Raw genomic sequence first — 24,592 nt, 5'->3', positions numbered from 1 at the left:
TATTTAGAAAATTAAGCTAGACTACTCATTTCCCAGACATGTCAATAGGTGTGCTATGGAGAAATATAGGAGAACAATAACTTGGTGGTTAAATAGTAGAGAAATATTGACTTAGACTTAGAACTGTGTTTTACCCCCTGTGGTAAGGTTAGTTACTGGGGCATCTGTCTTTGGTACCCCTTGTTCTGTTGCTAAAACTCACATTCTTCAGTTCCTTAAGATGAAATCTGCTTTGCTGGAGCATCTACCCATAGTACTGGTTCTGTCTATCGCAATGACCCAGAGTAAATCTAAATCACTTTCAACATGTCCAAGATATAAGATACTGTTCTGGTTTGGCATAACAGTATTCTGTTATGGCTTCCAGTTAATATAATGAGGACCTCTAGTTTAATATGACACATAACAGGATAGCTCTCAAATTTCCTCTGAAACACTCAGGAAAATACAGAAGAAGCAACAACGTACATTATTGCCCCAAACTAATACTGAGAGGTAAGTGTAGAAGAAAAATTTTGTGGAAATTTTGGAGTGTGGAAGACTGTTTGACATCAAAGGCAGAAATTACAAAGATTTACATATTTGATAAAATTACTAGATAACTTAAGAATGTGAATTTAATCAAGCTATTAGATAAATTATCTAATAATTATATTACCTATAACTTTAATATATTGTTAAAAAATTAAAAGATAAACAACAGAATAGAAAAAAGTTGGCACTCTCTATATAATGCTAGACTTTGTTTCATGAGTAAGCACTATATACTTAATGCATAGCACAGGGCCTAACATACAGTAGACCTTCAAAATATTTGATTAACATATGAATGAAGATGAATTAGGAAAATAACCATATGAAAACCAACCCTAAAATATCTAATAGGGAAATGGGCCAACAGCCTGTACAGGCAATTGATAAAAGAGAAAAAAAAATAAGCATTTGAAAAATTGTTCCACTTTACTAGCAATAGAAAGTGTGAAAAAGAAATGAGCATCTATCATGTTCAGTAATGCTGGTGAACATCTGGGGAAATGAACTTCTTACAGATGCTGGCGTGAAGGTTAATTTGTACAATCTTTCAGGAGGGCAACCTGGCAATACATACAAAAGCTTTAAAATTTTCCACACCCTTTGATCCAGTAGAAAGCTGGACTCTCACCTAAGGATATATTCATGAATGTGTACAATGATTTGAAGATAAGGATACTGATTGTGTCTTCATTTATAATAACAAATACTTGGAAATAAATATCCAAAAAAGGTGGATATACAGTGAAACACAATCTTTTAAAATGACATTAGGCAAGGACATTCGATGGTGTGAAAGCCTACTCCTTGAATGTGGTGAAGTGATTAAAAAACAGGTTTGAGCTGAGAGGCATAACAGGACCTCCAAGAAACCATCAATTAAAGAAGTTCTCACGGTTCCTTTAAATCTGCTTTCTCAGATCAGACATTCTCAATTCCTTCAATCACTTGTCCTTGGAAGATGAACACATTTTCTAAACTCAAACAGTGGCCCACGTGTGTAGGAAGCCTTGGGGACCATCCTGGAAAGACACGTCCTCACTTAGTCTCTGTCCAGTGTGTTCTGCTTTGGCAATGTCCTCTTTAAAGCATAGGTCTAGCCAGCAACTTTTAATGTTTACAGGGACACCATGGAAATGGTGAACAATATTACCAAGTTAATAGAAGCTTATTAAGTAGAGAAGATTAGAAAGGAATTCAAAGCACAAAAACTAGAATGTAAAAAGGTAAAGAGACAGGAACATCCAGGGCTTAGTGAGGAATTAATCCTTCCTAAGGAGTGTACCTGGGGTAAGTAGCAGTCTAAGTAGAACAGTCGGCTTTTCTTTTTTTTTTTTAATGTTTATTTTTTATTTGTTGGTGGACCCAACATCTTTATTTCATTTTTTTATGTGGTGTTAAGGTTCGAACCCAGTGCCTCACATGTGCTAAGTGAGCACTCTACCACTGAGCCACAACCCCAGCCCAGAACAGTAGGCCTTTCTAAACCAAGTTAAGGATTTGGGACTTTTCCCATTTTTTTTTTTTGCAACTCTGGAGCCGAGAAGGGCATGTTGAGTTCCATGTTTTAGAAAGAGCACCCAGTAGCTATATACTGGAAGTAAGGGGATGGTTTAGGCAAAGGACACCATATGCCTAGTAAACTTGCAAAATTTCAGGAAGAGACATGTTACTGGTTTGCTACTTAAAAGTTCCTCTTGGTGTTTTCTCTTTTACGTTGGCCCAGGGATTTCCTGGGGGCTTCTAAGAAACACTGGAGCCCACCCCTGCTGAAAGGGGAAAACAGGTGACATAGATGGAAGCCGTCATGTCTCCTTCCATCCCATTCATTCTTTCCCTGACATGGGGGTTTGGCCAACTCCGAGGTTGGGTGCCAGTTCCTGGGAAGGATGGTAGCTCTGGGTTCAGGCCTCTCGGCCCCCTGCTCTGGGGTGGGTGCTGGAGATACTCAGGCCTTTGGGCTGTCTCAGGGGCTCTGCTGGTGGTCTGTGCTGACATCCCTAGTGAGGGGTGTGTTAGCAGGGAGGAGGTTGGAGCAGGCAGGAACTGAGGAGGAAGAGTTGCCAGGTTTGTACGAGGTCAACATGTGTTTGAAGCCATTTAGAACGTCCCTGAGAATGAAATTAGGTGATTTTTGTTTTTGTTTTGTTTTGAAGGCAAAATTCAGAACCTGTGACTCTTGTTCACCAGCACGTGGCTGGATGTAGTCATTTGGAGTTTATGGAAAATGTGGTCAGTCCCATAAATCAGAGCTGAGGAATTCTTCAAGTCATCACCGTGTAAGACATGCAGGTCTGTAATGAGTCTGTTAAACTTATGTAAAACAAAGCAGAGGGAGCATGTAGACCAAACTATATTGTGGTCCTCCTTGACCCTAAATTTTTTTTTTTTTTTTTGTATAGCCATAAGGCAGCTTTGGATTCCCGCTCCTACTTCTTCTGTGACTGTTCTTGTGTAATTCCATGTGCCCACAAAGAAGTCTATGGCTGTCTCCATGAACACATGGACACAATTCTCTGCATCTGTTTCCCCCATGTATCTTGCAATTTTGGCAGGATTTCTATAAAGGAAGCCCATTTTAAAGTAAACTGAATAGTCATAAACTGTGAGAGGGCTAATGATATGTTCAAACCTATTCTGTCCTTAAAGACTTCCTATTCTTTAAATCTATTATTTTCTGTGACTGGGAAGGAGAATTCAAGTTGGTATTGTGTTTCTCATTCAAATGTTAATATAGACTTTCATTCAGAATTAGTAAAGAGGAAGAGATTCAATTTAGGTGTGACTCAGAGGAAATTAAATTCTGTCTTCATTCCATTGTTTTTGGATTTACACAATCAGACTTGTGCCCTAAACACTATTGGTTCTTATATCCTATTAATGATATTTCTTCTTATCCTTCCTCTTTCCAACACTCCTTCTACTTCTTCTGTTGACCCAGTTTGTGGATTTGTTTCTGCCAAACTGGTCAGTGGGGAATGGAATGTTAGGGGAAATGTTTTTCAGTTGCTCAAAAAGAAAAAAAAAAGGTTTGTCCATGAAATCAGTATGTTTTGTAACAAAATGGTACTGCTGAACCCTTCTTCAGATATCTTACTATTGTTTTTCTTAATCTATTAGATGAGTCTCATGAATGCTAAAAATATTTCATTTTCCACAGAAAACAGATATAACATCTATAGAACCAAACACCCTCCCTGAGTACTAACGTTATAACCTATGCTCACTTCTGTTAATTGTAGAGTTTTCATTTTATAAGTTGCTATAGAAATTGGTTCTAGTTGACTTTCACAGAAAAAAAAATACAAATTCCATATGCCATTAAGGGCCCAGTCGACCCAACACTTATATAAACTGGTTTCATAACACCTTTCTGTTGTCCCAGTTACTACTTGGAGCATAAACAGTCAGCTGGTCAGTAGTTTGCACAAACTATGAAACTTCAGATCAAATTCCCTCAACCTCAAAATGCCCAATGTCACCAGGTATAAGAGACCTGTGTACCAGGCTTCACTCCATTTTGTTGGTGATGTCATATTGAAGGGGGCAAGGCAATGATGAGACACATCTAATCCACACAGATTGCAACATGGCTTGAATTTGTGCATCAAGCATCCACAGACAGCAGAAGAACACACCACAAATAATCATATTTTTCACCTATGGAGAGTCATTGAATGCTCAGCAGCGGGCCAGATGCATGAAGCATTTGTCACACTATGAAGCAGTTGTTGTTATCTGCTTCATAAAGATGAAATACCGAGAGGTTGGGTGACTTCCAGTCAAGAAAAAGTGATTTTCAATCCCAAGTTTGACTGATTTGAAAAGAATTCAAGGTTAGACAGCTTTATATTGCTTTTGGTTAAGTGGGCCTGATTCCCAAGGATGTGTATGGAAGATGCAGGTTGCTGGCAGTGGAGGCAGAATTTTGTCCCAAGTCTTGCTCTGTAATAATTGTGGAGGAGAGACTAGCTCTTACGAGAAGAAATAGCAATGCTATGATTTCAATGGAACTGAGGCTGCTTCCAGCATGGTTGTTTGCTTTCTGAACCAGTACAAGTTATGTAACTTTCCTTGTTTCCTCATTTACAAAATGAAGGCATGGGCTGGATGGTCTCTAAGGTCTCCCTCTGTCTCTTCCTTTAAAACCACTTCCTAGTTGGAGACACTCCAAGCTTATCCCTATCAGTTCTGGATAAATTCCACACCCAGGGTATTAGATCTCCCTATGGACCCAACACCTGCTGGAAAGTGGCAGGAGTTCTCTGTGGCCCTTATTCTTTCACCCTTTTGTGTGACACTGTCACTCTGTTCCTCACCCCTGGCCACTGTGGCTCAGGATCAGCAGGCTTCCCTCTTGGGACTGCCCAAAGTGTGGGCCAGCCCTGCTCTCTCAAGTTCTAGGAAGTTAAACCCGAGGTATTTCTGTCTTATGAAAACCAGAATTTTGAAAATGAGTATCTGATTTGTCACAATATGAACTAATAGTTGGACTTATATACATGGAGTTCTAGCTCTACCAAGACCGAGGAAGAGGACAAAACTGTGTGTGTGTGCGTGGGTGTGTATGTGTGCGCGTGTGCATTAGGACTAAGGACTCCTACCGTGTCTCCTGGCTGTGGCCGCATCACCGACACACGATCATATCCTTTTCTTAGTAGGACCCACAAGGCATCGAGTTTTCCCTGAAATAAAACAAATGCACCAAGATTAGATATGAAACAGACGAATTGCCGGCCACCATAGACACTGGGCCTTCCGGTGCTTCTTGCCATGTTCCCAGCACACCTCTGCCAGCTTAGTTGTGATAGGACTAGTGACTTTCAGGCTCCGTGATGTAGGAGGAGAAGAGACACACAAAAGATATTCATGAAGAATACACCCTGAGACCTGGGTGTAGCCACACATTTGCAAACACAAAGTTCATTCAGGCTCTTGGATTTTGTCCTTACCACATTTCTGGGCATATGTTCATATCACAGTCAATCTTTTCAACTTGCATTAAAATTTCTTCTTCCTACTTGGTGTCTAAAGTTCATAGATAATGACAAATTCAGGAAAATTCCTGAGCATGGACAAGGCAAAGGCCCAGTGAAAGGTCCTTGGGACACAGATCTCCTACTATTTTCTAGACAGTTAGTCAGGAGCCCTAGGCTCCAAAATAACCCTGGTGGGGAGGCATGTAATTAGCTGAAATTGGAAAGAACCAATTTGTCAGGGCTGTTTTCAGTTCATGATAAAGTGACCCCCGCTCCCTGGAACCTGTGAATATGATACCTGACATGGCAAAAGGAACTTTGCAGATGTGGTTAAGTTAAGGATCTTGAGAGTAGGGGTTTCTCAGATGGGCCCAATCCTGCCCCATGGGTTTTTTAGAGAGGGAGACAGGAGGATCAGGGCTGATTCGACTTTGTAAACCAGCCCACCCACAGTGCTGTGTGCACTGATCATTCAGCTCCCTGACTGAGGAGGAGCCATGAGATGGAGCTGAAGGAAGACAATTGGGCTGTCAAAGAAGTATATTAATTAATTCAGCAGAATTTTAAACCTGTATCCTAGTGAAGGAACAGAAACCACTTAGATGTGTAGTACCAGGAGAAAAGCTAGTGGATTATGTTCAGTGTTTAAGAGCCCCTGGGTTCAATTCCTGGTATTGAACAAAACAAAACAAAACCACAACAACAAGAAGCAGAGGAATTCAGTGTGAGAAGGACTAAACCCAGTGTTGCCGGCTTTGGGGATAGAAGGGACCACAAGCCAGTGAGTGTGGCAGCCTCCATAACCTGGAATACACAGGGAAATAAATTTTCTCTAGAGCCTCCAAAAGGAACACAGCCCTGCCAACACCTTGATTTTAGCCCAGTGAGACCTGTTTTGAGCTTCTGATCTCTAGCACTGTGAGATGATGATTTATATTGCTGTGAGCTTGTAGTGATTGCTGTGTGTTTGTAGTAATTTGTTATAGCAATGATAGGAGACCAGTGCAGCCCTAATCACTAAAGCTAATGTGATTTGGGGGAGGTAAAGGGAATTGAAACTAGGAGTTTCAATTAAACTACTACTGAGCTATACCCCTGGCCCATTTATTTTTTATTTTGAGACAGGGTCTCACAAAGTTTCCTCAGCCAGCCTCAAAATTGCAAGTTACGGGGATCACAGGTGTGCACCATTGTACCTGCTGCCTATATACTTTCTATTATACCAACTGCTGATTCTGCCTCATGCAGATCTTCTGGCTGGAATGCTTTAATGTGTTTAGAACAGGGTTTCTAAACTGTGGGTTGCCACCCTTTAAACTCTCATGAGATCAATTTTTGGGTGTTAAGACTAGAATTTTTAAGAAATAAGATGAAATAGAATATGAGGGTTAATTGCACAGAGTGAGAATAAATGTTATTTTTGGGAAGATTTTTTTCTTCCTCTTAGTTTTGTGCATGTGTGGTGTGTGTTTGTGTGTGTGTGTGTGTATGGGGGTGCATGTGTGGCATATTCTGGATCAAAATGTAAAATATCTTTCCTACAAGGGTGTTAGGAATGTTTGACAACACTGATCTGGAAGAGATCTTTGGATAGCAGGCTGGGAAACCTGTGGATGTCTTGAGAGTTCAAGTTCTATAACACAAAGCAATTATAGTGGCAGCATTAACTTCTGAATCATCTCAAAGAATTTATGTTCTGAAATAATTCTCTGGCAGATTCTACACACATCTAAAAACTATATTCCTGAAACCTTATCAGCTGTTCTTCAAGCTCCTGTGGGTTAAACTTTATTTTGCCAAGTGTAATGTTTCTCTCCTTTGAAAAGAAATTTACAAAAGCATTTGAAAATATTTTTGAAATGACTTTAGAGCACTGGCTAGAACAACTGCTGTGTTAGGCATGGTTTTCTGCATTAAACGATTTTTTGGGGATAAGCATTTATAGTTCAGGATATAAGCAGGTGGGCTTTCTGGCTCCCCCCTGCGCCATTTTTGGGAGGGAGAGGGAGAGACTCCCAGTTCCCAGGATTTGACTTTATAAACCAGCCCACCCACAGTGCTGTGTGCACTGATCACTTAACTCCTTGATAGAGGAGGAGCAATGAGATGGAGCTGAAGGAAGACAATTGGGCTGTTGAAGAAGTGCATTAATTAACTCGGCAGAACTTTAAACCTGTATCATAGTGAAGGAACAGAAACCACTTGGATGTGTAGCACCAGGAGAAAAGGTAGTGAATTATGCTCAGTGTTTAAGAGCCCCTGGGTTCAATTTCTAGTACTGAAAAAACAAAAACAAAACAAAACAACAACAACAAACCCCAAAAGCCTAAACTCCACAAATTGAATTAACTCTTTTCTCTCCCAAACTGCTCTTGATTTTGCACATCCTGCCTTGGTTCATGGATGGGAACACTGGACTTCAAAGGACCACTGTGACCTCTCTGACACCTCCTCATGTCCAAAACCGACTATGCCTTGGGTATGGTCTCTGTAGCAGCTCTCCAGTCCAGTCCCACTCCAGTCTGCCTTGACCCAGGTCCTCAACACCTGTCACTCATTCTGTGAAGTATTCTGATTGGGTCTTTTACCTCTAGGCTCCTTGTCCTCTCTTGTTTATTAATTAATATCAGATTTCATTGCTAGCCCAAATGGATGCATTGCAGTTAATAAAATAAACCAGGAATGATTACTAACAGAGTGAGTTTGGGCCAATATTTAACCTCTCCAGGACTTGGCTTTTATTTGCACTGCAAAATGAAAGGAGTAATGGTTTCTACTTTCAAGGCTTATTGTGAGAAATAAACAACTTGGAAGCACTTGGAACCTTACCCTACCTGCAGTGTGTGCATCAGGTGAGTCATTGTCACTGGTAATTCTGGCCAAAGGGAGACTAGCTAGTTCCATTGCATCTTTGGAGTTCTGACTGTCCCACAGGAAAAACCCCAGGTCCCTGGTCTGTGCTGCAGAAAAACAATGTGGGTAATCTACTCCTTCATCAGGTAGGAAGTAAGCTTCAGAGAAAGAGGGGTACAAAAAGAGGATAAAAATAACTGACGGAAGTCAAGGAGAGGGGCAGAGGCTCTGGAGGCCTTGTTTTCTGAATGAAGACAGAAGTCTGTCCTTATTTATATCTCTTTGAGGCCAGAAGTGTCTCAGGGGATTTTCCCCACTGGTTCCCATCTTTCCCTGAAGCCCGGGAGACGCCTTCGGGGTTGGTGCCACCTCATGTCTATCAGGTCTGGGTGCAGACCTGCAGGAACCACCTCCACAGGATGCGTTTCAGACACTGGTCCTCACTCCCTGGCGAAATGCCCAACTGCTTCTGTGACACCACAACAGAGATTTCTCCACAAATCTCGGAACCCTCTGCCACAGTGTATTAAGATGACACTTAAAAATAGCTTTCTTTCCTATGAGGTTAATACAGTCTGACTGCAAAATGAAAAATTCACCCATTCCAGACTTCCACACTGTATCTCACTTAGCTTCAGACAATAATTTCACAAAGACAAACTGGAAGTTGTATGTAAACTCTGGCTTTTGCTTCTTTCTCCACAGTAAGTCTGGGCTGGAGATGTTTATATGGCCATCATTCAAAGCACCCTGCTGCATGGGTGTTTGTGGCTGGGTTTCTTTTTCTTTTTTTTTCCTTCCCAGCCCAGCAACATCTGTGTCTTCTCTTCTGGTGTGTCTGCCTTAGCTGGTTGGAAGTTAGCCAGAGATCGAGAATTTTGAGGGTGGTACAACTTTTAGGGCCACTACTGACTGACACCTGAATTTTTTTTTTTTTAACCTTGAAATAAACACCTGGTAGATAGTGTGACCCAGGCTCAAATGAAATTCATGAATACATTTAATGGATTTAAATTAATGGATAAGGTTGGAAGCTTTCCCTGCACATGTACACAGAGGGTCATTTTTTACTAGTTTTTTTTTTCCCCCCTTTGGGTCTTTTTTTAAGAAAAAATTGGAATCATTCTAAAAAGTAGCCCGAGAGGGATGAAATCTGTTCACCATCAACAGCACATCTGACATTCAGTGCTTTGATATGTCTTGCTAAGCTACATACAGCTTCATCTAGTGCAGTGTCATGACGGAATGCTGCTTGACTACAAGGTCAAGGTCAGACTAGGGATCTGACGGGAAATAAATAAAGACCACCCGGCTCCCAGGCCCTGTAAGTGGGACAAGCTAACCCTGCCCCTCATAGTCTGCCTATCTTGTAGGGAAAAGCCCACCCTGCCTGGCAGGGCAGGTTCTGGCTTTTGTCCTTTGGCTGTCATTTCTGTCACTTCCAGTCATGGGAAGAAGCTACTGGAGAAGGAGAAAAATGGTTTCTCTGAAAACTATAAGCCTTCCAACAAACCTACAGTTGGTTCTGCTTTTAATCTAGCTGGTGGCCATATATACAGGCATGACTTAACTTGTCTAAAATGATCAGTCCCAATTTAATGAGAATCACGGGGTGTTATAAATCCAGGGGGTGAAAACCCAAGCAAAGGAAAATGCAGGCTAACTGTCAGGGAAAATTTCCTGATCATGAGCCTGGAATGAGGATGGGGGAAGTGTGGTTGTTGTGGTCAGTGCCTTCAATTAGACTGAGGAATGGTGGGTGGAAAAAGAGCCCACTGTAGCCTCTTCCCTCGCTCAGGTCTCACTGGGCATCCTCACAGAAACTGTGCTCACCTGATCGTTCATGGAATACATGAAGGAAATAAGTCCAGGGCAATCCTGTGAGATGTAGGATTCTGGTCACTTTTTCTGGGGAGCAGCTAGGAATCTTCCCAGGGCCTGAGAAAAGTTTTGCTAGATGGAGATGTTCTCCCCAATTAGAGGGAATGAAAGGTGGGTACAGTGTAGATAGGTCTTTCTCCATGAGTTGCCTGTCCCTATCATTTATCTGAATTTCTCTGTCTTCCCTGCTCCAGGCCTTGAAAACCTGCTTCTATACCAATGGGCTTCCTTTGACCAATAGGTAGCACTGGACCCAGAAAGAGATGAGAGCAAGCGGAGGTGCTTATTCCTCCTGCCCCTTCCACCTCTTCAGCAATGGCTGCAATTGTATGAGGCCATGGATCTGAAAACATTTTCTGGAAAGGGCCAGAGAGGAAAGATTGTAGGCTTTGTAGGTCAAGAGGCAAAGCTGAGGATATTATATAACCATATAATACTTGACAATGTCAAAACCATCCTTTGCTTGTGGGCACACACCAGGTGATGGGGCAGGGTTAGATTGCCTATTCCTGCCTATGGCCATAGCTCCAGATGGGTACTCTCTTCTCTAGAGCTGTGGCTGTCACTGGGCTCTAGTGTCACCATATCCTCCTTGCCCTACAGGCCTAGGGGTGCAACAGATCGTGTTGCTAGGGCCTGGGGCCTCTCTGCCTCTGTGGGGTCTTTAACCCTGCCTACCCTTTGTTAGCTCAACCCTTTGGAGTGTGCCTTGTTTCAACACAGCACTGTGATGATCTCTGTGAGAAAGTTCAAGAAGGGAGAGCAGACTTATGGTGCCACACGAGGTTAAATGTTTTGTCCCAGGGGCTAGCAAATGACATAGGCACTGTAGCCAGAACAGGGCTCAGCATGGAGCATGTATCTTGTTAAAACTATACAGGGCTGAGGTTCCAATGGCACATCTGTCTTTTTTCCAAATCAAGAGTTCACATTATTACTTTTTTAAAAAAAATATTTTGTTTTAGTTGTAGTTGAACACAATACCTTTATTTTATTTTTAGAGGGTGCTAAGGATCAAACCCAGTGTCCCTGCACGTGCTAGGCGAGTGCTCTACCCCTGAGCCACAACACCAGCCCCTACACTATTACTTCTGAATTCTTTTCAGCACTTCTATTCTTCTTGTTCCTGCCTTTCTTCATGCACTCAGCCCAGATAAACATTAAATGGCCTCTTTTTCTCCTCCTTCCTCCAAGATGGCAAGAGGAATGTCACCTTCCTGGACAGAGAGTATTAATGTGAGCTGTGTGGTTGGGCTGGCATGACGCTCTGGGAGTGGTTTCATAATTATATTGCATGCTTCAGCTCTTTAACAAGGTTTGGTGGAGTCCCTCTCTCTGCCTGGCACAGTGCTGTTTACTGAGGCTTCAAAGCATAATTAATCGGTGCCTGCCAGGGGTGAAATCTGGTGGAGAGAAAGCTCATAAACCTGAGTAATCACAGCAATGGCTCTCACCCATCTCCCACCTAGCAGAAGGAGTGAGGAAGTGTTGGCATTACCTGCTCCATAGGCAAAAAGCACTCTTACACTTTTCTTGTGTCTTAATGAGGGAGTCCTGCCCAGGTGCTCAGCAAGTCCACCAGCCGCACAGGCTTTTTCCACTAGGCTTTCTAGGTGATTCCAAGACACTGGGATTCCCAATCACTTAACAATAAACCAGCAGTGGTGTTGGTGACGACAATGTCTCCACAGTGGAAATCTCATGTGGATCTCCTTGATGAGATTCCTGACAAATCACTGAGGTCCGGCCATGGCCTCTCTACCTATTTTAATAGTCCAGGCACCACAGTTCCTGTCCTCTGAGAACTCCCTATGGAATGCTGGCTGGAACCTTTAGTGACAACTTCTCTAATGCCTTATTAAAACCCAGGTGACCGGGCTCTACCACTGAAATTTCTGATTCAGTGGATCTTGGGTGGGGCCCCAAATATGCACTTCTTAGGTGATGCTCATGTCGCTGGTCTGGGGGAACCAGACTTTAAGAGCCAGTGACTTGACAGAAAGAGGAAGGAGGAAGCTCAAGAGGCAGGACTCTGGAAGAAGTGGTCAATGGGGTGACCGAAGACTACCAGTTAGGGAGTTTGGATGTGAAATCGGAAAATGGAGGCATTGGGGGAACAAAAGGATATCTCATTTGATGAGACAACGTGGGCAAATTGTGAAGGCCAATATGCTTTTGGAGATTTTTTTGTGAGACTCTGGGTTTTGAAAGCACTTATATTTTGAAAAGACCTCCAGGTGATTCTGATACTCAGCCAGGTTTGAGAATCTCTGTATATTCAGTATCTGGTGCATAGAAGGCACATGACAAACCTCATTGAACCACTATTAATTCCAAGAGGATGTTGGAATGTTTTGGGATTTTTTTTTTTTTTTGGTATGGGGAATTGAACCCAGGAGCACTTAACCACTGAGCCACATTTCCAGCTGTTTTTTTTTTTTTTTTAATTTTATTTAGAGACAGGGTCTTGCTGAGTTGCTTAGGGCCTAGCTAAGTTTCTGAGGCTGGCTTTGAACACACGATCCTCCTGCCTCAGCCTCCCAAGCCACATGTTTTTGGATTTTTAAATGTATTTGTCCATATCTTTATTTATTTCAGGAAGCTCAGTCCTAAACTACCAGTTAACAGAGGAATAACATGCACTCAGGCAGAAAGTGGCTTCTTCAAACAGAATTCATGTTCTCTCAACGTGCAAGATTATAGAAACACAAATTCAGCTATAACCAAAGATACCGTGTTAGTCACAAAGTACAGATTCCTGAAAACAACATAATAGAAAATTCCCTTTCTTCTTCATCTCCGAGAATCTCCTTGGCTCCTTCCTGTCTGAACAAGTATGCACGCCACTGCATGTTCCCCATTAGAAAAGAATCAGGAGCAAACAGCTGTTCTTCACGCAAGTTGCCTCTCGCCCACATCTTCCCAGAGTTCAGCCCACTGCCTCAGGGGGAATCTTATCTTAAAAAAGAATCTCACTGCTTTAAACATGGCAAACCAAAGTGGAAATGCATTGCAATTCGTGGTGAACCCGAGTGAACTTGGCTGAGAAAAAATGACTACCAATGAAGTTTTCATTCCACTGTTGGAAATGGTATTTCTTTTGATTTTGTAAGAGAAGTGCTGATCCAAAATTAGCAAATAACTTAGTGAATGATAACAATTATTTTTGTTGTCATTCCGCAGGGGTAAGTCTGTGTGTGTGTGTGTGTGTGTGTGTGCGCGCGCACGCATGCACATAGGGTGGCCTGGGAGGCTGGCTCTCATACCCTTCCACGTAAGGTTCTGGAGTGGGCCCAGTCTGTTTGCAGCATGGAACTAGAGGAATGTGGCCCTGAGCTTGGGCTTTGAGTTCTAGTCCCCAGCATAGCATGGACTTTGCCTATCTGTTTTCTTCTCTATGAAACGAGGGCATTGTGTCTTTTCAATGATATTTTCTAGAGCTTTCTGAGAATTGGCACAGATGCTTAAGGACAAGGGTGAGAGAAGGGTTGATCCAATCATGTGAATTCAAAGCCATTTGCAACCCGGAGACAAAGAGGTCCTCAGGAAGCATTAACTGCTTCTTGCAGCTTAACCTTCCTACGAAGCCAATGAGGATTTTAAGATCTGGAGCTGTGGGGGGGAAGGAAAATGGTACAAAACTTTCAAAGGAGATTTGCTCTCAGCCAGGAAGAGCGAGTCCTAGAGGGAATCATCTGGAGACAAGAGAGACCTACCTTGATGGGAGAGTACCACTTCCGGGGCGAAGAGGGCCGGCGCATATTGTTGTTGAGATTTCGAGGCTCAGGGAACTCATACTCCTGCTCCGGCATCTTGACTCTTGCATTCTTTGCCTTTTCTAACTTGGCCCCTTCTTCTGTGGATCCCTTTTCTCCCCAACGAACCTAATACAAATAAAATAAAACAAGACAAAGTGAAAAAAATAAAACAGGCTGCTCTTGGGGAATAAGGCTGACAAATAACCATGTGATGTGCCCTGCATGTGCGACCCATGCCTCATTGCCTGTGGGTTTGGAGGGCCAGGGAAGAGGGGCGCTGTGGAAAAAAAGGAGAGTGGAAGGAACAGAGAGCCCAAGCCATGGGTATGGCTATTTAGGGGAGGAACTGTCCCGGCAGTGGGAGAGCATGTGTAGAAGGCCAGGCAAGGCCAGGCAAGAACTTTGGATGCTATTTTAGTGAGAAAAGAAACCAGTGGGGGAATTTGTCCTATGTGTGACCTTGCTCTGACTCACGGGGGTAAGATGGGCAGGTGCACAGTTAAAAGGTTGCACCTCTCATCTCTCCATCCTCCTGCCTCACAATCCACTTCCCCACCAGACCAAAAGCAGGAGATGTCGCCATTTGCTTTGGGTCCCCATCATGGTGTAGACAGAACGAGAATAAGTATGCACCAAGCCGTCCTCTTACCTCCATCCTTTTAATTCCTCCAACGCCTCGCCCACCATAGTAAGATGCATCTACTGTGGGCCATTTTTTCTTGGGTAGACCATCATCATCTTCTTCCTGCAGAGAGATTGTGATACATTAAGGACAAGGCACTGTTCCATGTGTCTGGGGTCCACGATGGCAAGGTGGGGGTGGGTGGGAGCAGAGGTTGTGGAGTACAGAGCTAAATCCCAGTGCTTACTGGGATCCTGGGAAAGTCACATAACCTATCCATATGTAATAAATAAATAAATAAATAAATAAATAAATAAATAAATAAATAAATAAATAAAAGCAGGCCTGCCAGGGAAGGCTGGGATGCACTTCTGGGACCTGTTTTCCTCGGCAGCTCCATTCCTTTGAAGGGTGCTATGGTCTGAATGTGTCCTCCAAAGTCCATGCAGAGGCACAATCCCCAATGCAAGAGTGTTAGGAGGTGAGGCCTAACAAGAGGTAATTAGGTCAATAGGGCTGTTCCCTCAGGAACAATGTCATCTGGAGAACAGGTTAGTTATCAAGAGTGGCCTTTTTAGGCGAGTTGGGCCTCCTCTTGCACATACTTTCTTGCTCTTCTAACTTCTACCATAGGATGACCTAGTAAGAGAGCCCTCATCAGATGTGGGTCTCTTGACCTTGGACTTCACAACCTATAAGTCTCCGGCACTATTCATAATGAATTTATTTTCTTTATAAATCATCCAGTCTCCGGCAGTCTGTTATAGTGGCAGAAACCAGACCAAGATAAAGGGCTTCTCATCTTATCTTGCCCACATGCTGATGAATTAGTAGCTCTGACTACTCTGAACTCTTAATGTGACTTCATATTCATGTCTTCTCTTGAGAGCTAATAAACATCTCAAGGACATTAAGGCAAAGAGAAATCCTGATTTCCCCCACCCAAACCCATTCCTCCTATCATCTTCCCTACTGCCTGAGAATCACTCTTGAATTCTCCCTTTCCCTCTGCTACCCCTTTTACACCCCATCCCAGTTATCAGCTGGTTCTGTCAATCCTACTTGTAAATGATCCCTCCACCTCCGTCTCCCTCTCCACCACCGTCTCCCTCTCCACCACCCTGGGCACAAGGCCATGTGAGCTTTCACCTGGATACAGTAGAGTCCTCCTAACGAACCAAGCTGCTGCCTTCCTACTTGTCTATAATCCATTGTCTGCACAGCAGCATAGCAAGTCCAAACTCTGCTGCCATGCCTCTGCTCACCCTCCAGCCTCTCCCCCACCAGCATCCTCTGCCTGCATTCCAGCCCACTTGCCATTTTCTGCTCTTCAAATACTCTGAGCACACTCCTGTCTCGTGGGCCTGAGCTCAAGCTGTCCTCTTGTCAGGGAATGCTCTTCCCTGTCTTCTTTCTGGTCACTGCTTAGGGAGGCCTGAACATTCTTCTAAAAGTAGCCCCAGTCTACTGGTTTAATTTAATTTATTTATTTGGTACCAGGGATTGAACTCAGGGTCACTCGACCCCTGAGCAATATCCCCAGCCCTATTTTGTATTTTATTTAGAGACAGAGTCTCACTGAGCTGCTTAGCACCTTGCTTTTCCTGAGGCTGGCTTTGAACTTCTGATCCTCCTGCCTTAGCCTCCCAAAGCTGCTGGGATTACAGGCATGTGCCTTGCTACTGGTTTTATTTTTAACTTTGGATCCTATCATGGTTTGAAGTTTCCCTTGTCAATCTCCCCACATTAGAAGGTAAGTTCCACATAAATTTTGTTGGTTGTGTTCACTATCACAGGGTGCTCCAGGGATTATGATGGGATACATTCAGATATACCCACAGTGAGATGGAAATCTTGAGTTGAAAATGCATCTAACACACCCAATCTACTGCTCACCACAGCTTGGTGGCACAGTGCACTGTAGAGTAGTGACATTTCCCCTGGTGATCGTGTGGCTGACTTGGAGCTGTCACTCGCTGTCACTGCCCACACTATAAGGAACTATCATATTGCATATGGCTAGCCAGGGAAAGATCCAAACTCAAAATCTGAACTACAGTTTCTACTGAATGTGTATCACTTTTGCATCACTGTAAAGCTGAAAAATTGTAAGTTGAACCATTGTAAGTTGGGGACCATCTATTATCTCCACTTTTGGAATAGCACTACTTAACAGGAGGTAGGTGCCTGTTGAATTTGTAAAGAAAGAAATAAGATGCCTCAAACAAAGCAGCCAAGTCAATGTCTGTGACTTAGCTCAGGGGCAGGATGTTGGTCCTTATATCTTTTAAGATGAAGGGTAAAAACAAGAGGATCTTGTAGTTTTATGGGTGGAAAGGGAAGGATAACTAGCAAAACTGCTATTCATCTTGTCACTGTAATTATCCCTGTTGAAGGAGAAAAGTGTCACTATTCTTAGTCACAAATGGATTATGAAGAAGTGCCTGATTTCTCTCCTGGGCAGAGAAAGGAAGGTGAAAAGGAGGTTTGTAAAGCACAGGAAATGCGCCAAAGAAGACCAAATTGCTCAAAATGCCTAAGCCTGCTTCTCACAGCCTTGGTGGGTGGCATTTGGGGAGTCACACTCAGGGTGGAATTCTACATAAGGCCACCACTGTGTGAAGAGGGGCATTTTATGCTGGATGCAAGGCACAAAGCAAGAAAAAGCAATCAGCAGAAGGCGGGGGGGGGGGGTGTCAGGGCCAGAGGTTCCAAAGCAAGATGGGAACACATTAGCACATTGAGACTCCTGGAATCAAGTGCTGTGCTTGGGATTGTCTGGCTTCTTTAATTTTTTTTAAAAATAAATTTAATATATATATTTTTGTTGTTCTGGGGATTGAACCAAGGAGTTCTTTACCATTGAGCTGCATTCCCCACCTCTTAAAAATTTTGAGATAGGGTCTTGTTAAGTTGCTTAGGGCCCCACTAAGTTGCAGAGGCTGACCCTGAACTTGTGATCCTCCTGCCTCAGCCTCCTAAACTGCTAAGATTACAGGTGTCTGCCACTGTGCCCAGCTTTAAATTTAATATATATCTTAAAGGACACAGCGATCATAGCAGACTAGGAGATTTGCAACACTTGGGTATCTTCCTCTCTTTTCCAAATAGATCTGTACTTCTTCCCCATGGGACTGTGATCCCTGAATGCAGAGTAGATTTTCTTGACCTTTGTATTCTAAGTGCATGGGAGGGGCTCAAAAAGCACACACTGAATTCATGATCACACCACTGAGTTTATGCAGCCTTTACCATTTATGTGCCAATCACTCTTCTAAGTGTTTTCATGTAACTATTTAATCTCACCACCGGCCAGGGAGAAAGGCAGTGTTATTATTCGCATTTTAGAGACTATGAGTAGTGAGGTTAAGTGACAGGTCCCTCAGCTTCAGTGCTGGATTTGAACTCTGGCAGCCTCACTGCAAGTTCTGGGTTTTGTCCCTTTGTGTTTTGCTTTTCCCATCATTTGTTGGTATCAGATAAATGCTGATTTTCTACTTCTCATTCCTTGTACCCGCCTATTGTGATAATTTATGACTACAAAATATGACAAAATTTATAAATAAAGTTTATATATAAAACTAAGACCCCCCCCAAATAATAAAATACCAATTGAGTATTTTACCTTTCTGTCAAAGCAGGAATCTTATATATCTTACAGATGTGGCTTCACATTACCAGTAAAGGTGGACATATAGCTATGTCTCTGCACGGATACATAAACAATAGTGTGAATCCACAGAGCCTAAACCCTGATTTAGGACAGTTTACTAAAAGAGATAACAGAAATGCTATCTCCTACAATAGAATACATCGGCACCAAGAATGTAAGAAAGTGCATTATTCAATAGGGGACTGAAATGAACATGAGTCTCCTAATTTTTTAGATTACAGGAATGCAAACATCAGAGACCATCTAGGGGGCTTTTTCATTGCACAGAAGATGACTATAAGACCTAGAGCAACAGAAGTGACCGATATAGAGGTCTCCTGAGGCCTTGTCCAGGGATAGCACTCGTATGCTGACACCCCCCCCCCATACTTTATTAAGAATTCCAAGAACAATTTAGAATTATTTTTCCTCTAATTCTCAAACTGCCTAATGCTTAGGTATAATAACAAGCATAAAGCTGCCTTCCTTGCACATCACAGAGCCCTTCCACTCATCTCTCCACTCTCCAGTGGGGCGGGGCCCTGGGGAAGGAGGGCGGGTCATCCCTGGGAGCATGCGCAGGGCCCGTGTTCACAACAGGAAATGCCTAGATGTAAAAAGTCTGCTCCACATGCTCCTGATCACCAAGCCCGTCCTTTAGTCCTCTGGCCACAGCTTGCCTGCCAAATTCAGCAACAACAAGCACAAATCAACACAAAGGCCTAGGGTTTGACCAAGGGGAGAGTCAGAGTTTCCTCTGTAGCAAGCATGGGTCTGTTTACACATTTTGGAGACTGGAGGGTTTTGCAATCCCCAGGAAGGGTAGGAAATCTTTGATGTTTCTTTTCATTTGACCAAAAAATTGATGGAATAAAATTTCAGACCCCAGCAAGTCCACTATAACAATCAGTAATACCTGGGGGTGAATTTCTACAACTAAGTAAATTAGAAAGCCTCTTGGGACATTTTCCCTACCCTGCCTTTTAAAGATGTATCTAGAAATTCTCAGTTTTCTCTCAAATCTCCCTCCCCATCTCTTTCTTTCTTTCTCTTTTAAGCAAAAAAACAAAACAAAACAAAAACAATTTTGATGTCCTCAAAGGGTACTGGGGACAGGACTGGCTAAGACATATTGTTTTATACGAGCAACTAGCAGGAATCTGGGGTTTCGGCAGAAGAGGAGCAGAAAAAAGTGGAACTGAACTACCAGCTAACTGCTAGGGGACACTGGCAGAGGTGACCTAGAGTCCCTTCCCAGTAGTGGGAATGACAGGGACAGAAGAGGATGTCAGAAGTTATGTGCTGGCTGCACTGTGTGGTCACCCAGCCCCATACTTTGGTGAAAGCCCCTCTGTAGGACTGGGGTTTGCCAGACTGGAGAGATGACCTAAGGCAGAAAGAGCAAGGAGTAGAAGTCAGTGGTGCCTGGGAGAAACCGCAAGACAGGGGAGGGATGCTGGTTTCCCAACAGGGGAAGTTGAGTTTAAATCTTAAAGGATGTGGTGGCCCCACATTGGCTAATGTTTGGGTAACACAAGTGGCAGCACATTCCTCAGATAGAACAGACCAATTCTAACCTGCTTGTCCTCAAGCAGACCTGGGTGTGCCCTCAACCTGGTCCTGCTCAGGAAGAATCAGCTGTAGAATTTGGAGTTTGGGTGTATGCATTTGGTGTTAGCCCATAATTGGATGAGTCGTGTGCTGTCCTCACACACTGAACTTTTCCATCTTTCCCGATTGTGCTAGGCTTTTTGTCCAGCTCCATGCTTCAACATTAGAAAACCCTTCCCCAGTTCTTCTGCCATCCCTTAGGACATCCTTCAAATGTAACCTATTCATTGAAGAACTCCTTGATCCCCCAGAGAATTGGGTTTCCCTTCTTGTGTTCTCACAGCTCCTTGTATTGACCTTTACTCACCCAAACTATTTAACTATTAGCGAAACCAGTAGTTAGAAAGGGTGAGCTTTCAGATCCTGGGGTTCCCTCCTCCACAGAGACTGTGTGCTGGACAACTTTACCGATTTGATGTGAATACTGACCCTCCCTCACCCCAATTCCGTGCAGGGTACCTGGTGGCCCTCAACTCAAGTTCTTTACCATTCTTGCTTTCCTAATATTCATTTGCTAGGAGAGCCAGATGGCCAGTTTGAACCAAGAGGATTCTCAATCCCAAACTCATCGTGGGTACCAACAGAAGAAGAACATAACTGAAACAGAATCTAGCCACAGGGAAATAATTTAAAATCAACTTTTGAATTAATTTTAAGTTTTATTCAACTGTAATATACCTTAAACCCATATGATGAGCCCTCTATGGCTACAAACAAGGGCCTTTTATTTGTCCAATCCCTTCACTCACTCAAGCAACTGCCGTTGAGTTCCCAATTCTTGCCAGCACGGTGATTATATTTTGAGAAAAATGGAGAATGCAGCTGTCCACACATGGTTTGCATTTATAGAGGAGTAAGTTTTGGGAGGTTGATGACATGAAGTAAGGGACAAAGGCCACAGAAATTTCTAGGCCTGGGAGGCTCTGGAGGGCAAAACTAAACTAGAACTGGCTGGACTGTCTCATCTGATCTTTGGTGAAAAGCCAGAGAGACCCCTTCATGTCAGTTTTGGAGGTGAATTCCAAGGAATGAATTGGCAGGTCGGAAAAATTTGGCACCATTTCTGTTTGTACGTACAAACAATTCTAAAGGATTTAAGGTTTCCTAGTTATGGGTGGCATTTAGCATGTCATAGCACCATGATATCTGTTCCCATACAATCATGAAGGCCAACACAATGATTGTCCTGTATTCTTTTTTTTTTTTTCTTTTTTGGTACTGGGGATTGAAACCAGAAATTCTTCACCACTGAGCCACATTCCCTGGCCCTTTTCATTTTTATGTTGAGACAGGTTCCCACTGAGCTGCTCAGAGCCTTCCTGAGTTACTGAGGTTGGCCCTAGACTTGTGATCTTTCTCACCAGTCTCCTGAGTGGCTGGGATTACAGGCATGAGCCACCACTCCAGGTCTATTCTGTATTCTTCAATAATGAATAGTGTTAATTTTCTTAGGAGGAATGTTACTTTAAAAAAAAGGGTATTGAATACTGCATACTGTTCCGGCTGGAGTGTACACATATGTAAGGGTGCATTTGTGTGTGTGAGAGAATGGGTGTTTGATGCCCACTAGCAAGAAGACCCTCCAGGGCGGGGGCTACTCGAGTGTCTGTGCAGACATAGAGAGGTGCCAGGTCTGTGATACTGGGGAGTCTAACCTATCTGGTCCTAGACAAGTTGTCTAATTTTCCATAGCTCAGTTTTCTTCTCTCACAATTTCTTGCCACAGAGAAATTGTTAGGGATCAGTGAGCCCAATAATAAACCTGGAAATAACTTCAGCACTTAAAGCCAGGTGCTCATTGTTCTTTGGATGCCCAGCCAGTGTCAGTGTATTTAATACACATTCCTCTGCTCTTGGATACAAAGTCCATGCTCGCTGTCTCTCTCCCTTGCCTTCCCTCCCCCGCCACACTAACCCAGGGAGTTGCATTCTAGAGCCTAGTCCTGAAACATGGCCATGGGGGAGCGTGAAAAGGAAGACAGGCCAGGAAAGAGACCAAAAGAGCAAATGAGAGCAGACAAATTAGAAGAGAATAGTCACACACAAGGGCACAGAAAATAAATGGCCGTCTTCACACTAGTCTTTTACTTGATAAACTGATTAATTAATTAGAGATAGGGTCTTGCTAAGTTGCCCAGGCTGGCCTCAAACTCATGGCCCTCCTATCTCAGGCTCCCGAGTGCCTGGGGACCATAGGTGTGCTCCACTGCACCTGGCTTCACATCAGTCTTAAAAGGGGCTATGGGCCCTGTCTGGGTGCCCCCTGGGTCTAGGTGAGGTTACACTGACATCCCAGAAAGGAGCTCCTGAGGCTCCTGCTGGACTGGAGGCTTCGCTGCTGATTGTAGGACTTATGTGCTCCCCAGGCTCAGGGAGAAAGGGCTGTACTATGCTTCCTCTCCAAGTTCAAGTTCAAAGCCCAGTCCTATCACTTAATTATGGTGTAATCTTGGATGAAATATTGGTTTAATTTGGTTGTGGAATGTCCCCCAAAGACCCATTTGTTAATGGCTTGGTCCCTAGCCTGTGGTGCTGTTGAGAGGTGATGGAACACTCAGGAGGAGGAGCCTAGTGGGAGGAAGTTACATCTTGGAGGTGTGTCCACAGAGAGGATATTGGGACTCTGACCCCTTCCTGTTACTCTCTTTTGCTTTTCAGCCATCATGTACTTCCACCACAGGACCAAAGCATTGTGGCAAAGCAACTATGGACTAAAACTTCTGAAACCAGGAGCCAAAATAAACCTTTTCTCTTTGAGGTTGAATATCTCAGGTATTTTGTCACAGGGATGGAGAGTTGATTAATACAACTATTCTAACCTCATACCTCATCTTTTCCTCTATAAATGGGGTCCTAATAGTGTGTCTTTGTTTTAGGGTTATTGAATAATTAAATGAAATAGTCTAGAAAATTTTTTTTGTGCAGTTTCTTGGATAGTTAAAAATGCTCAGTAGATGTTATCCTTATTAATAACTATTAGTATTAATTTTGATAGTCTCAGTTCTGTAAATGGAGAATCTCTAACCTTCATCCCAACTAGGGCCAATTATGTCCACCTTATAAGCCTGCTGTTATATCCTCTCTTAAGGCAAGCTCCTACATGGAATCTCAGACTTATGGCACACAGCAGCACTCATTCTGGAGTTTCTGAAAGAATAAGAATTTTAAGTATCTATAAAACATGGTGGCTACCCACTGAAGTGGCACCCCCTTTCTCCACAGAAAAGTCTTAGCTGACTTTCTCCAGAAATCTTTACCATGGCTGATTTTAGAATTGTCAGCAAAAGAGTCTCTGCAAAAGAGTCCAATGTAGATAACCTTCCTATTTTCCTGTTGCCCTGTTTTACTTGGCCATTGGCCGAGAAGATACCAGCACTCCAGGTGCTGGACACCCTCTTACTAGTTTTTCACAAACATATCCTGTATAGTAGTTTGTAGAAATGTGAAAACAAGGCCTCTGGCCTTGAGCTGGGCTTCACAGAGATGTCTACATTTTTAAGATAAGTTACAACTGGGTTCCATGATAACAACTGGCAGGAGAGGAAAGAAAGGGGAGAAGAAGCTCTCCCCTTCTCAGGTGTTGTCCTTGAAGAGTTAACTTGCCCAGAACAGTGAAAGAAAAAGCTGCTTTTATGTGAACTTCTGCAGACTGTGAACTTCTGAGCCCCTCCCCTTACATGCTGGGTATAAAACTCTGAAACTACCTGAACTCGGGGTTCAGGGGATTAATTGATTACAGCAAAAGCTGTGCCCTCTGAACCTGGCTGCAGCCAAATGAAACTGTTTCCTGCTGTCTTCGGTGCCTTGCCTCGTTTGTCCCTACAACACCACAGACCTTTTACCTCTATCTTATTTAATTTTCCCAATGTCAGAGCCTACAGGCCTTAATGTGTCTGATGCTAAAAAATACAATGTTTAAACTGTCACTGCTGAGGCCTCTAATTTGGGTAGTTTCTTGGTTTGTTTATGACAATACATTTAATTGATTAAGACAGAGAGTGTCAAAAGGAAATGAGGAGGAGGGGTCTAGGTTCCAGGAAGTGACTGTTTTGCTGTCATCAAATCAAATGTACTATTAATCTGTCTGGCCTGCGTCTGGCCAAGTCAGCGTGATCAAGTTAGAAAATGGTAGGTATTCATGGGAGCTCTATATTTCACTAAGAAAGAGATGGGAGTGAAGAAGAGTTTTCTCTTTCTCACTATGTTTACTTCATATGTGGGTCTGTGTGTCTCTGAGACATGACACTTCATACGTCTGAGCCAGAACCAACTTTCCATTTAGTCATGGGGCTTCCTGTTATGTCTTCCCTGTCAAATGTGTGGACAGTAGGATCTTTGAGAACCCATATGAACGGCAGGTGGAATAAGAATATGGCATAAATAAATTCTTAGCTATTGTTAGCTGTAGTGTGTGTGTGTGTGTGTGTGTGTGTGTGTGTGTTGCTGGGGGCTCTGTGCATGTTAGGCAAATGCTCTACCACTGAGTTATATCCTCAGGCCCCTAGCTGTTTGTATTTAATGAGACTGAAGCTTAGTTTATTAAACCATATTACACCAGAGAGGGTATGGTATCTACACTAGGTCTCATATCTCCTTCCATCCAAGGGAATTTATTCTCTCTCCTTGCTGAGGGGGGCTGTGGCCTGTTAGGAAGCACATGGTTCTTCTCTTCAGCCGCAGCTAACTGGATCAGGAGGGGGCACTG

The 24,592-nt window shown here is 43.2% G+C and overlaps 1 protein-coding gene across 1 annotated transcript in view; it reads right to left on the bottom strand.

The window, feature by feature from the left end:
* The window catches only part of Antxr1 (ANTXR cell adhesion molecule 1), a 226,441-nt gene that overhangs the window by 51,333 nt on the left and 150,516 nt on the right, over window positions 1-24,592 (bottom strand). The window contains exons 15-17 of the mRNA XM_026387240.2: window positions 14,652-14,747; window positions 13,961-14,128; window positions 5,136-5,216 (exon numbers count right to left, since the gene is read on the bottom strand). Coding sequence (XP_026243025.1) covers window positions 5,136-5,216; window positions 13,961-14,128; window positions 14,652-14,747 — 345 coding nt within the window. The remainder of the gene's footprint in view (window positions 1-5,135; window positions 5,217-13,960; window positions 14,129-14,651; window positions 14,748-24,592) is intronic.

This window comes from Urocitellus parryii, chromosome 12 (assembly GCF_045843805.1).
Source record: "Urocitellus parryii isolate mUroPar1 chromosome 12, mUroPar1.hap1, whole genome shotgun sequence".
Taxonomy (NCBI): domain Eukaryota; kingdom Metazoa; phylum Chordata; class Mammalia; order Rodentia; family Sciuridae; genus Urocitellus; species Urocitellus parryii.
This window is presented reverse-complemented; position numbering and strand designations above follow the sequence as displayed.